The sequence below is a fragment of the Mobula hypostoma genome, chromosome 14, assembly GCF_963921235.1.
Source record: "Mobula hypostoma chromosome 14, sMobHyp1.1, whole genome shotgun sequence".
Lineage (NCBI taxonomy): Eukaryota > Metazoa > Chordata > Chondrichthyes > Myliobatiformes > Myliobatidae > Mobula > Mobula hypostoma.
Genome location: NC_086110.1, coordinates 10,007,584 through 10,020,621, shown reverse-complemented (window position 1 = coordinate 10,020,621; position 13,038 = coordinate 10,007,584). Strand labels below are relative to the sequence as shown.

The following is a 13,038-nucleotide window of genomic DNA, read 5'->3' as shown; positions in this document are numbered from 1 at the left end:
CAAGCATGCAAGGATTCTCCACAATTCTCCATAAATTCACAATTCATACAAGAACAGAGAAGGAAAAAAGAAGGCGTATGGTGTATTGGCCTTCATCAATCATGGAATTGAGTTTAGGAGCCGAGAGATAATGTTGCATCTATATAGGACCCTGGTCAGACCCCACTTGGAGTACTGTGCTCAGTTCTGGTTGCCTCGCTACAGGAAGGATGTGGAAGCCATAGAAAGGGTGCAAAGGAGATCTGCAAGGATGTTGTCTGGATTGGGGAGCATGCCTTATGAGAATAGGTTGAGTGAACTCGGCCTTTTCTCCTTGGAGAGACAGAGGATGAGAGGTGACCTTATAGAGGTGTATAAGATAGAGGCATTGATCGTATGGACAGTCAGAGGCTTTTTCCCAGGACTGAAATGGTTGCCACAAGAGGGCACAGGTTTAAGGTGCTGGCAGTAGGTACAGAGAGATGTCAGGGGTAAATTTTTTACTCAGAGAGTGGTGAATGTGTGGAATGGGCTGCCGGCAATGGTGGTGGAGGCGGATACGATAGGGTCTTTTCAGAGACTTTTGGATAGTTACATGGAGCTTAGAAAAATAGAGGGCTTTAGGTAAGCCTAGTAATTTCTAAGTTAGGAACATGTTGGGCACAACTTTGTGGGATGAAGGGCCTGCAGTAGGTTTTCTATGTTTCTATGAACCAAAAACAAAGGAACATGTACCTAATAACTGAGGGAATGCATTTAAGATGAGGAGGATGATGGTTAAGTTTAATTAAAGGAGAGGTGCAGAACAAGCTGTTTTTTACACCGGGAGTGATGGGTACCTGGAATGTGCCGCCAAGAATGGCAGTGGAGGCAAATATGATACGAAGTTCAAGAGGCTCTTAGACACATGAATGTGCAGAGAATGGATGGATGGATATGGGCATTGTGTAGGCAGAAGAGATTAGTTTAGTGAGCCGTTTAGTTACCAGTTTAGTTAGTCTGACACAACATTTTGGGCCATTCCCTGTGCTGTACGGCAAGTTCCAGAATTAAACACCAGAGGATAATCGTCGTTCTTTTCTCTCAATCTCTTCCAGGCTGTACGAATCATGCAGAGTGTGGTCAAGATGTATGGCAGCTATGAGAATTTTGAAGAGGCTACAGGGGGTGCTATGCTATCAAAGAGCAAAATATGGACCTGCATCAGGAGCTACATGCGTAAGGAAGGTTGCTCTGGAGAGGTGAGAAGGATAACATGCCATGTATCCAAAAGCCTTGTTCTGTGCAAGTGCAAATGTTTAACTTCCTCTCTTTATTCTGAGGGTAGAGATGAATTTGACTGGGCCTACATGATGCTGTCATGGAAACATGTAAGATTCTTAATAGGCTTGACAGGATAGACATTTGTGGCTTAGCATTCTGTTTTCTGGTGTTTTCTGTTGTTCTGCTGAACATGTGTGCAACCATGTTGTTGCCGGAATGTGTGCCAACACTAGTGGGCTGCCCCCAGCACATCCTTGGGTGTGTTGGTTGTTAACGCAAATTTCACTGTATGTTTCCATGTACACGTGATAAATAAATCTGAATCTGAATGTGTTTTCTTCCATGGCTGGGGTGTTTAGGTCAAAGGATCACAGTTACAGAACAAATGTTAGGTCACTCTGAACTGAGAATTCTCATCTCTGTTACTCACTACCATCCTGACTTAAACACAAACCCCCATTCCATCGCTGGGTCAATGTCTTGAAAGTCCCCACCAAACAGTTGTTCCCTCAGCAAATGGACTCCAGTGGTTTAGGAAGGCACCTGCTTCTTGAACCTGACTTGAGGGTAACTGGAGATGGGCAAAAGGTATTGGCCATTCCAGAGGCACACTGTACCCAAGCATGAAACAAGACGTGAGAGATTTATATGGGACAGCAAGGGCAGCTTCTTCAGGCATAGGATGATGCATATTTTGAATGAAGTAGTTGTTGATGTGGGCACATTAGCAATGTCTCCAAGTGATCTAGGTAAGTACATAGATAGGAGAGGGTTAGGCAAAATGCAGGGTGAAGGACTAACTTTTGAGCAACACTCATCATAGATGAGTTGGGACGAAGGGCCTGTTTCCATGCTGTAAGTCTCCATAATTTTGTAAAAGTCAGTGAGGAAGACAACTTGGTGATGATCAAGAATCGAATTCATTGCAGGTCAGTCGCCAGTGGAGTTTGACAAAAGGAACAGGACAGGATCTCATGTCTGCTCCAACTAGCATCCTAGTTTTGGAGTGGTTGGGGGATGTGCAGTGTCATAAATGAGGAAAAAGGGGTGGTTTCAGTGTCATGGAGTCATCCAGAAGCATTCCCTTGCTTCCCTTGTGCTACTTAGATGAGTTAACTCTCAGTCTCCCTGTCCTTCATCTTTCAACCCATGGTTGATTACTGTTGCGCATTCCTGGGTTGCTGCTAGTAATTTTGGACCCTGGTTCACCCAATACGGTCTACCAGGTCACACCCCTTTCAAAACCATGTAAACTCCCACCTGCTGTATTCCTTCCAGGTTCTCTGTAAGTTCATACTGATGTCATACTTTCAAGTGCATTTGAGCTTGACCCTTTCAGATCCACAGTAGCTTTACCAGTTCCGCTTCTGCCTACTGCTTTCTGCCTCTGTGCCTTATGTGATTCGTTCTGTCTTTTCAGCCTACCTATTCTTCCTCCTACCCTACTTCTCTTCCCAGTTTGCGGACCATTTCCAATCTGCCCACTCTCCATACTTCAACTTACGGCTGATAACTTCTGCATATTCCTTAGTTAGTTGTCCCGTCACTCTGCTCTGCTGCTTCTGGTTCACCCTACACAGTCTGCTAGACCATAACACTTTCAGGTCTGCTTAAGCTCCACCAGTGGGCTTTGGGGGACATCCTAAGGTCACGAAAGTGTCTATTCCTATGCTTCTTCAAATTCCCTCACTTTCTGAATTTCATCACTTCATTTTGTTTTTTGTCTTGCCCTGTTCTCTTCTTCAGTCGAGTTTCTCTATCTCCTTTTCTATTTTTCTTTTCCTCTCATTCTCTCTTCATTTCCTCTTCTCCTTTTTCCTCCTCTCTCCCATTTCTGTCCTACTCTTCCTCATTGCCCTGACTTCAATATCTTCTTTTGTCAGTCTTTTCTGAGTTTCTCAATTTCTTTCCCCACTCCCTTTATTTGTCACTTCCCCCCCCCCTCCCCATTGTGGTGCTTTGCAATGCACTTTCACTGGGCGAAGTCATTGACCTGATTCTAGCAGTTCAGGGTGAAGCAGTCGCGAGGCTTGACGACGGCCTTTGCTACAAATTGCACTCTGTTATTGTTAAGCCATTGAGGCACGAGGGAGTATAACAGATGCCACTGGATTGTCTGGCTTCATGAGTAAACACTGATCTACACTGCAGCTGCTGTTCCTGTGATAAATGTGGAAAGCTGATGAGAAGCCAAAGCCCTGAGTTGTCTGTCACCGTGATTAAGACAAAACCTGCCAGCTACTCTTTATCCCTTCAAAAATCAATCAGTATGAATCTTTTGCAGCTAGGTGTATACCCAATGTGAAGAAGAGCTTTGCCTCCAAAGGGGCAATGTGGCCTCACTACCTGCTATATCAATGTTCTCTGGGATCTCGCCAGCTTAGTACCAGCACCTTGTAGTGAAGGTCATTGAAGTTCCCCCAGCCAGACTGTACTCAATACCCTTACTACTACAATACAATAGTCAAAGAGAATTGGAAGTGCAAATCTGCAGAGAGATAGCAGGCAACTGCAGGAAACATAAAGTTGTGGTGGTAGGGGATTTTAATTTTCCATATATTGATTGGGTCTCCCATACTGTTAGGGGTCTAGATGGTTTAGAGTTTGTAAAATGTGTTCAGGAAAGTTTTCTAAATCAATATCTAGAGGGACCAACTGGAGGGGATGCAATATTGGATCTCCTGTTAGGAAACGAGTTAGGACAAGTGACAGAAGTCTGTGTAGGGGAGCACTTTGGTTCCAGTGATCATAACACCATTAGTTTCAACTTGATCATGGACAAGGATAGATCTGGTCCTAGGGTTGAGGTTCTTAACTGGAAGAAGGCCAAATTTGAAGAAATGAGAAAGGATCTAAAAAGCGTGGATTGGGACAGGTTGTTCTCTGGCATGGATGTGATCGGTAGGTGGGAAGCCTTCAAAGCAGAAATTTTGAGAGTACAGAATTTGTACGTTCCTGTCAGGATTAAAGGCAAGGTGAATAGGAATAAGGAACCTTGGTTCTCAAGGGATATTGCAACTCTGATAAAGAAGAAGAGGGAGTTGTATGATGTGTATAGGAAGCAGGGAGTAAATAAGGTGCTTGAGGAGTATAAGAAGTGCAAGAAAATACTTAAGAAAGAAATCAGGAGGGCTAAAAGAAGACATGGAGGTTGCCTTGGCAGTCAAAGTGAAGGATAATCCAAAGAGCTTTTACAGGTATATTAAGAGCAAAAGGATTGTAAGGGATAAAATTGGTCCTATTGAAGATCAGAGTGGTCAGCTATGTGCGGAACCAAAGGAAATGGGGGAGATCTTAAATAGGATTTTTGCGTCTGTGTTTACTAAGAAAACTGGCATGAAGTCTATGGAATTAAGGGAAACAAGTAGTGAGATCATGGAAATTGTACAGATCGAAAAGGAGGAGGTCCTTGCTGTCTTGAGGAAAATTAAAGTGGATAAATCCCCGGGACCTGACAGGGTGTTCCCTCGGACCTTGAAGGAGACTAGTGTTGAAATTGCAGGGGCCCTGGCGGAAATATTTAAAATGTCGCTATCTACAGGTGAGGTGCCGGAGGATTGGAGAGTGGCTCATGTTGTTCCATTGTTTAAAAAAGGATCGAAAAGTAATCCGGGAAATTATAGGCCAGTAAGTTTAACGTCGGTAGTAGGTAAGTTATTGGAGGGAGTACTAAGAGACAGAATCTACAAGCATTTGGATAGACTGAGACTTATTAGGGAGAGTCAATATGGCTTTGTGCGTGGTAGGTCATGTTTGACCAATCTATTGGAGTTTTTCGAGGAGGTTACCAGGAAAGTGGATGAAAGGAAGGCAGTGGATATTGTCTACATGGACTTCGGTAAGGCCTTTGACAAGGTCCCGCATGGGAGGTTAGTTAGGAAAATTCAGTTGCTAGGTATACATGGAGAGGTGGTAAATTGGATTAGACATTGGCTTGATGGAAGAAGCCAGAGAGTGGTGGTAGAGAATTGCTTCTCTGAGTGGAGGCCTGTGACTAGTGGTGTGCCACAGGGATCACTGCTGGGTCCATTGTTATTTGTCATCTTTATCAATGATCTGGATGATAATGTGGTAAATTGGATCAGCAAGTTTGCTGATGATACGAAGATTGGAGGTGTAGTAGACAGTGAGGAAGGTTTTCAGAGCCTGCAGAGGGACTTGGACCAGCTGGAAAAATGGGCTAAAAAATGGCAGATAGAGTTTAATACTGACAAGTGTGAGGTATTGCACGTTGGAAGGACAAACCAATGTAGAACATACAGGGTTAATGGTAAGGCACTGAGGAGTGCAGTGGAACAGAGGGATCTGGGAATACAGATACAAAATTCCCTAAAAGTGGCGTCACAGGTAGATAGGATCGTAAAGAGAGCTTTTGGTACATTGGCCTTTATTAATCAAAGTATTGAGTATAAGAGCTGAAATGTTATGATGAGGTTGTATAAGGCATTGGTGAGGCCGAATCTGGAGTATTGTGTTCAGTTTTGGTCACCAAATTAGAGGAAGGATATTAATAAGGTTGAAAGAGTACAGAGAAGGTTTACAAGGATGTTGCCGGGACTTGAGAAACTCAGTTACAGAGAAAGGTTGAATAGGTTAGGACTTTATTCCCTGGAGCGTAGAAGAATGAGGGGAGATTTGATAGAGGTATATAAAATTATGATGGGTATAGATAGAGTGAATGCAAGCAGGCTTTTTCCACTGAGGCAAGGGGAGAAAAAAAAACCAGAGGACATGGGTTAAGGGTGAGGGGGGAAAAGTTTAAAGGGAACATTAGGGGGGGCTTCTTCACACAGAGAGTGGTGGGAGTATGGAATGAGCTGCCAGACGAGGTGGTAAATGCAGGTTCTTTTTTAACATTTAAGAATAAATTGGACAGATACATGGATGGGAGGTGTATGGAGGGATATGGTCCGTGTGCAGGTCAGTGGGACTAGGCAGAAAATGGTTCGGCACAGCCAAGAAGGGCCAAAAGGCCTGTTTCTGTGCTGTAGTTTCTATGGTTTCTATGGTTTCTACTGGCAGCATTTCCTCCAGATGGTGTTCCACATGGGGGAGTACTGATACGGGAGCTGAGAGAGGGCAGTAGGTAGTGATCAGAAAAAGGAACTGTCCCAAGTTGAAACTGATACTATGAAACTTCTTGGGTGGAGTGGGGGTCATACTTCAGTGCTTAGGACCCCTTGCTGCATATCAGTCCCTGTACTCAGTTTGTCGTATTGGTCAGACAAGGATTGTACTAATGGACAACACACAAAATGCTCAGGAACTCAGCAGGTCAGATAGCATCAATGGAGGAGAATAAAAATAGTTGACATTCCAGGCAGAGACCCTTCATCAGGACTCAGTCCTAAATGTCAGCTAATTATTATAGATACTGCCTGTGCTGCTAAGTTCCTAAGCATTTTGTGTGCAGTTCCAACAACTGCAGAATCACTTGTATTTGTGATGATGGAACCCTGACACGTTGTCTGGAGGCACAATCGATTAGATCAGGAAAGGAGGAGTGAGGAGAGATGAGAATGGGAGTGTTGAGAAGGGATGAGAGTGGGAGAGATGGTGAGTTAGGATCATGGTAGGGAGGGATGAGGGTGGGAGTGGTGGTGGGGAGGGATAAGGGTTGAAGTGTGGGGGAGGGATGAGGGTGAAAGTGGTCTGCAGGTGATAGAATGGGAGGGGCGAGTAGAGAATGAAGTAGGAAGGAGTCAGGAAAATGGGTGTGGGGAGGGCGTGAAGCTAGGAGGGGTGGGGAGAGATGAAGATGGAGGAGAAAGGAGGGATGTGGATGGTGGGAATGGTGTTGAATGAGATGGGAGGAGTGATGAGAGGGTGCGAATGAAGGTGAAGGAATTGAAAGCGATGGGGATGAGGTGTGAGGATAGGAATGGGGAAGAATGGGGGTTGAGGATTGAGGAGAAGGTGAGAGTGGCAAGGGTGGGGAGGGGTGAGGATGGGAGGTGTGAGAGGGAGGTGAATTGGGAGTTCAGGTGCAGAGGGTATAAGGGTAGGGAGAGATGAAGAATGAGGAGGGATGGGGGCAGAGGAGTGAGGAAAGGATGAAAGGAGTTAAGTTACTCAGACTGTGGAGAAATGAAACAGCCTGTAAGTGTGGGCAGTGAAGGAAGTGGAGTTCATCAAATGCCCCATTGTCTGCATTGTGTCTTCGTGTATGCCACAGGGTAAGGAAAGATCTGAACTGATACTGTTCTTTTCTCAAACTCTTCACATTCCATGGTGATATCTCTTTCAATAGAAGCCACTGTTGTGACTGGGAATTTTGCAGCCTACAGAGAGCACATTACATTCTGAATCAGATTCAGGTTTACTATCACTGACTTACTGTATACCATGAAATTTGCTGTTTTGTGGCAACAGTGGTGGAAGATGTAAAATTGCTACAAGTTTCAAAAACATAGTGCATAAGAGGAGTATGAGATTGTGTTCATGTGTTCATAGTTCATGGTTGATTCAGAAATATGATGGCGGATGGGAAGTGTCTGGAAATGTGGAGGAGACTTGACCCAAAAGCAGAGCTTCAGAGACATTTCAGCAGAAGCCAATAGCTTTAATACTAGACAGCAAAAGAACAAGCCATGTTGGTCCACAAACAAAGAGAAAACAAACTATCACAGCAGACACCTAATTGAGGCTGTCTGATATGTATGAGAGAACAAGGATCGTGGATGAGAACTGGCGATTTGGCTGTCGTTCATAATGAAATGATGATAGAGATTGGGGAAGCCCAAACAGTGCTGTAGCTATTTGAGGGAGTGCGGTCAGGGCCATTCAATAAAAGCACATATTTTCACTGCATCCGTGTTTATGCCTTGGGATGAAAGTAAGTAACCCAGGAAGGAAATGATTGGAGTGTGGAACTGGCATTTTTCTAACTTGTAGTACGTTTGTACATCTGGTTTTCAAGGAGACACTGAAGAACTGAACAGAAGTGACAGATGTAGTTTTGGGGGTCCATGGTGAGGAAGAGGATATTGTTGAGGTAGACAAATGCATACCTGTGTTGCATGTCTCAGAATATCTTGTTGATGAAGGCTTGGAAAATGGCTGGTCTTCTGGAAAGTCTGAAAGACATCACCAGGTATTCATGGTAGTCAGTGGGTACGATGAATGCCGTCTTCCACTCATACCCCTGGCAGATGCAGATCAGGTTGTACACGCGCCATAGATCCAGTTTGATGAGGATCTGGGCACCGTGGAGTGTTTCAAGGGGAGAGGGCAGTGGCTCTTAATGGTGTTTTTGTTGAGTCCATGGGAGTCAGTACAGGAATGAAAACCCCTAATCTTTTTTTTTGATGATGAAGAATCCTGCACCAGCTGGGGATCAGGGTGGTTGAATGAAGCCATACTGTAGTGCTTTGGCAATGTATCATTCATGGCTTGAGTCTTAAGAGGGGAGAGGGAGAGCTGATGACCTCAGGGAGGGGTGCTGCCTGGGAGGAGGTCGATCACACAGATATTGGTCTGTGAGGCAGGGTGCTGGCTTCCCTTTTCACTGAAGGTGATGGCTAAGCTGTGGTATTCCTGTGGGAGTTTGATGAGGTCAAGAGTTTCCTCTGTCTCCTCAGATTTACTGGGTGAAGTCAGATGATTTTGCAGGCAGGTGGGTCCCCAACTCAGCAGTGAGCTAGATGACCAGACAAAGTGAGGGTCATGAGTGGGGAACCAGGGGTAATCCAATATGAGAGGGATGTTAGGTGAGTCAATTAGGAGGAATTGGATGTACTTGCAGTGCTCCCAGATGCTCATGTGCACAAACCGTGTGCACATTCTGACCATACCAGACCCCCCGGCATGTTCGTCAATGGCTGTGATGCAGAGGTGGTGAGGGATAGGCTCAGTAGAGAGTCCAAGCTGCACGCACACAGTCCAGTCCAGAAAGTTGCCTGCTGTGCCAGAATCCACCACAGCCTCCTGTGCGCGTAAAGCCATTGGGGTGTGAAGGAGGACAGAAAGAGTGAGTTCTGGAAGAGAGGCTGGGGGGAGCTTGCCAGGTAAAAGGCTCCTTGTCTCTACCTGGTGGTGTTGTTTTCCTGGTCACAGTGGGAATTTGATGTGTGGGTGATTGTGGCTCAGCAGTAACTGCACACCTTGTTTCTCCACCTTTACTCACACTCTTGGAGGGGGGTAGATGTTAAGGGAGCTCTCTCTCTAATTGCCTAGCTTCTGGAGGCATCGATGATGGGTTCTGTAGCCTGAAATAGTTCTGGGAATGGAAGTGGGATTCTGGCTGATGATCTGGAGGATCATTTCATAAGATGCTTGTCTAATCAGAGGGCCAGAGTGTTCAGGCTTTTGAGGTTGGTGGGCAGCTCCCGGGTAGACAGCTTGACTTTCAAGCGCTGTGAGAGACTATGATGGTAATGGGCCAGCAGTACTTCTGCATTCCAGCCGTACTCCACTATGAGAGTCCTGGATTTTACAGTGAAATCCAACACCAGTCGGTAGCCTTGACACAAGGGAAATATCAGATCTGCTGCTTCCCTTTCACTTCCACACGATCAAAAACCCGACACATCTCAGAGGAAAAATCTTCACATTTATTGCAAATGGTAGCTGTATTGTCCCAGTTAATGGTGGCCCAGTTCAGAGCTCACCCAATCAAGAGAGAAATGAAAAGACAACTTTGGCTTGGTCGATGGATAGAGTGGGACAGGAAGCTGCAGTGTCAGATTGGGGATCTGTCAAAGCGTTTGGACACTCAGATCCGAGGCTCGGAGGGAGGGGTTGACTGACATGGGGTTGTGTATTGAGACAGGGAGTTGTTTGAGAGTGTTGAACAAATGGGTAATGGGTTCCTACTGTTTCAGGATTGGTGTGCTCCTGTCAAGAGTCGACCTCCTTTAGGCAAACCTACTCTGCTGGGTCAATCATTGGCTCACTCATCCTGGCAGGAAATGTAGAGGAGATTTGACCCAAAAGCAGAGCTGCAGAGATGATCCAGCAGAAACTAATAACTTACATACTAGATAGCAAAATAACAGGCCATGAGGGACCAATGACCAAGAGACACAACAGACAACAGACAACTAGGAGCAACTGATTGAAGCTGTCTGGTTTGATGAGTGAATAAGGATTGTGGATGAGATTGGGGTTTAAATAGGCTGCAGGTGGTGATTTGGAAATGAATGGCAGGGGACTCCTGTTAGCTGCATGGAGACTGCAAAGTACCTGCCTCTGCAGGCCTGACAGGAAAAAGCTGCTTCTAAAACATCGAGTGTGTGCCCTCAGGTTCCTGTATCTCCACCATGATTTCAGGAATGAGAAGATGGCATGTCTGGGATGGTGGGGGCACTTCATGAAGAATGTAACCTTCTTGAGGAGGTGCCTTTTGAAGATGCTCTTGATGATAGGGAGGTTTGTGCCTGCAATGGATCTGGCTGAGTCTACAATCCTCTGCAGCCTCTTTCAGTCCTGTGCATTAGAGTCTTCATACCATACAACCAGTCAGAATGCTCTCCACCCTAAGTCTGTAGAAATTTGCTAGTCTTAGCAATATGATCATAACTGGATAGATGGCTTTAAACCTGCTTGTTGGTCAAAATTGAACTGAAGCAATGAAAAAGAAGTTTGCCCCAGCCACTCCCTCAATGAGGACAACAACCAGTCTCGGTCTCAAACTTTTTTCCCCTAACAAGGTGAAGACCAGTCACTTGGACAAAGTACTGACAGTCTAAATGTGCACATGTAAATATATACGATCATAAGATAGTCCCATTGGACAAAGAAGGGAGAAAACCAGAAGAAAGTAAAGCCAAAATACCTCTGCTGAGAGGATCTGGTGGTAAATAATAAATAAACCTCATTGGCTAGTGTGACTTTAAGGCTGTGTGTAATTACAAGTCAGTAGTGATTGAATAGGGTGTACCATATAACATATATAACCGTATAACAATTACAGCACGGAAATAGGCCACCTCGGCCCTTCTAGTCCGTGCCGAACTCTTACCCTCACCTAATTCCACCAACCTGCATTTAGCCCATAACCCTCCATTCCTTTCCTGTTCATATATCTATCCAATTTAACTTTAAATGACAACATTGAACCTGCCTCAACCACTCCTGCTGGAAGCTCATTCCACACAGCTACCACTCTCTGAGTAAAGAAGTTCCTCCTCATGTTACCCCTAAACTTTTGTCCTTTAGCTGTCAACTCAGGTCGTCTTGTTCGAATCTCCCCCACTCTCAATGGAAAAACCCTATCCACGTCAACTCTATCCATCCCCCTCATAATTTTAAATACCTCTCTCAAGTCCCCCCTCAACCTTCTACGTTCCAAAGAATACGTTCCAACTTGTTCAACCTTTCTCTGTAACTTAGGTGATGAAACCCAAGTAACATTCTAGTAAATCTTCTCTGTACTCTTTCTATTTTGTTGACATCTCTCCTATAACTCAGTGACCAAAACTGTACACAATACTCCAAGTTTGGCCTCACCAATGCCTTGTAGAATTTCAACATTACATCCCAACTCCTATACTCAATGCTCTGATTAATAAAGGCCAGCATACCAAAAGCTTTCTTCACCACCCTATCCAGATGAGATTCCACCTTCAGGGAACTATGCACCATTATTCCTAGATCCCTCTGTTCTACTGCATTCTTCAATGCCCTACCATTTATCATGTATGTCCTATTTTGATTAGTCCTACCAAAATGTAGCACCTCACATTTATCAGCATTAAACTCCATCTGCCATCTTTCAGCCCACTCTTCTAACTGACCTAAATCTCTCTGCAAGCTTTGAAAACCTACTTCATTATCCACAACTCCACCTATATTTGTATCATCTGCATACTTACTCATCCAATTTACCACCCCATCGTCCAGATCATTAATGTATATGACAAACAATATTGGACCCAGTACAGATCCCTGAGGCACACCACTAGTCACCGGCCTCCAATCTGACAAACAGTTATCCACCACTGCTCTCTGGCGTCTCCCATCCAGCCACTGCTGAATCCATTTTACTACTTCAATATTAATACCTAACGATTGAACCTTCCTAACTAACCTTCCATGTGGAACCTTGTCAGAGGCCTTACTGAAGTCCATATAGATAACATCCACCGCTTTACCCATGTCAACTTTCCTGGTAACCTCTTAGAAAATTCAATAAGATTTGACAAACATGACCTTCTACGCACAAATCCATGTTGACTGTTTCGAATCAGACCCTGTCTATCCAGATAATTATATATACCATCTCTAAGAATACTTTCCATCAATTTTCCCACCACTGATGTCAAACTCGCAGGCCAATAATTGCTAGGTTTACTCTTAGAACCCTTTTTAAACAATGAAACAACATGAGCAATACGCCAATCGTCCAGCACCATCCTCGTTTCTGATGATATTTGAAATATTTCTGTCAGAGCCCCTGCTATTTCCGCACTAACTTCCCTCAAGGTCCTCGGGAATATCCTGTCAGGACCCGGAGACTTATCCACTTTTATATTCCTTAAAAGCGCCAGTACTTCATCTTCATTAATCATCATAGTTTCCATAACTTCCCTACCTGTTTCCTTTATCTTACACAATTCAATATCCTTCTCCTTTGTGAATACCGAAGAAAAGAAATCATTCTCTTTTGGGTCCACACATAGCTGTCCACTCTGATTCTCTAAGGGACCAATTTTATCCCTCACTATCCTTTTGCTATTAATATAACTGTAGAAACCCTTGGGATTTATTTTCACCTTACTTGCCGAAGCAACCTCATATCTTCTTTTAGCTTTTCTAATTTCTTTCTTAAGATTTTTTTTACATTCTTTATATTCC

At 44.4% G+C, this 13,038-nt stretch overlaps 1 protein-coding gene across 5 annotated transcripts in view; it reads left to right on the top strand.

Annotated features, from left to right (window-relative positions):
- LOC134356080 (microtubule-associated tyrosine carboxypeptidase-like) overlaps positions 1 to 13,038 on the top strand; it is a 90,735-nt gene that overhangs the window by 45,978 nt on the left and 31,719 nt on the right. For all 5 annotated transcript variants that reach the window (XM_063066650.1, XM_063066647.1, XM_063066648.1 and 2 more), the window contains one exon: positions 1,077 to 1,220. In XM_063066650.1, the coding sequence (XP_062922720.1) occupies positions 1,077 to 1,220 (144 nt within the window). The remainder of the gene's footprint in view (positions 1 to 1,076; positions 1,221 to 13,038) is intronic.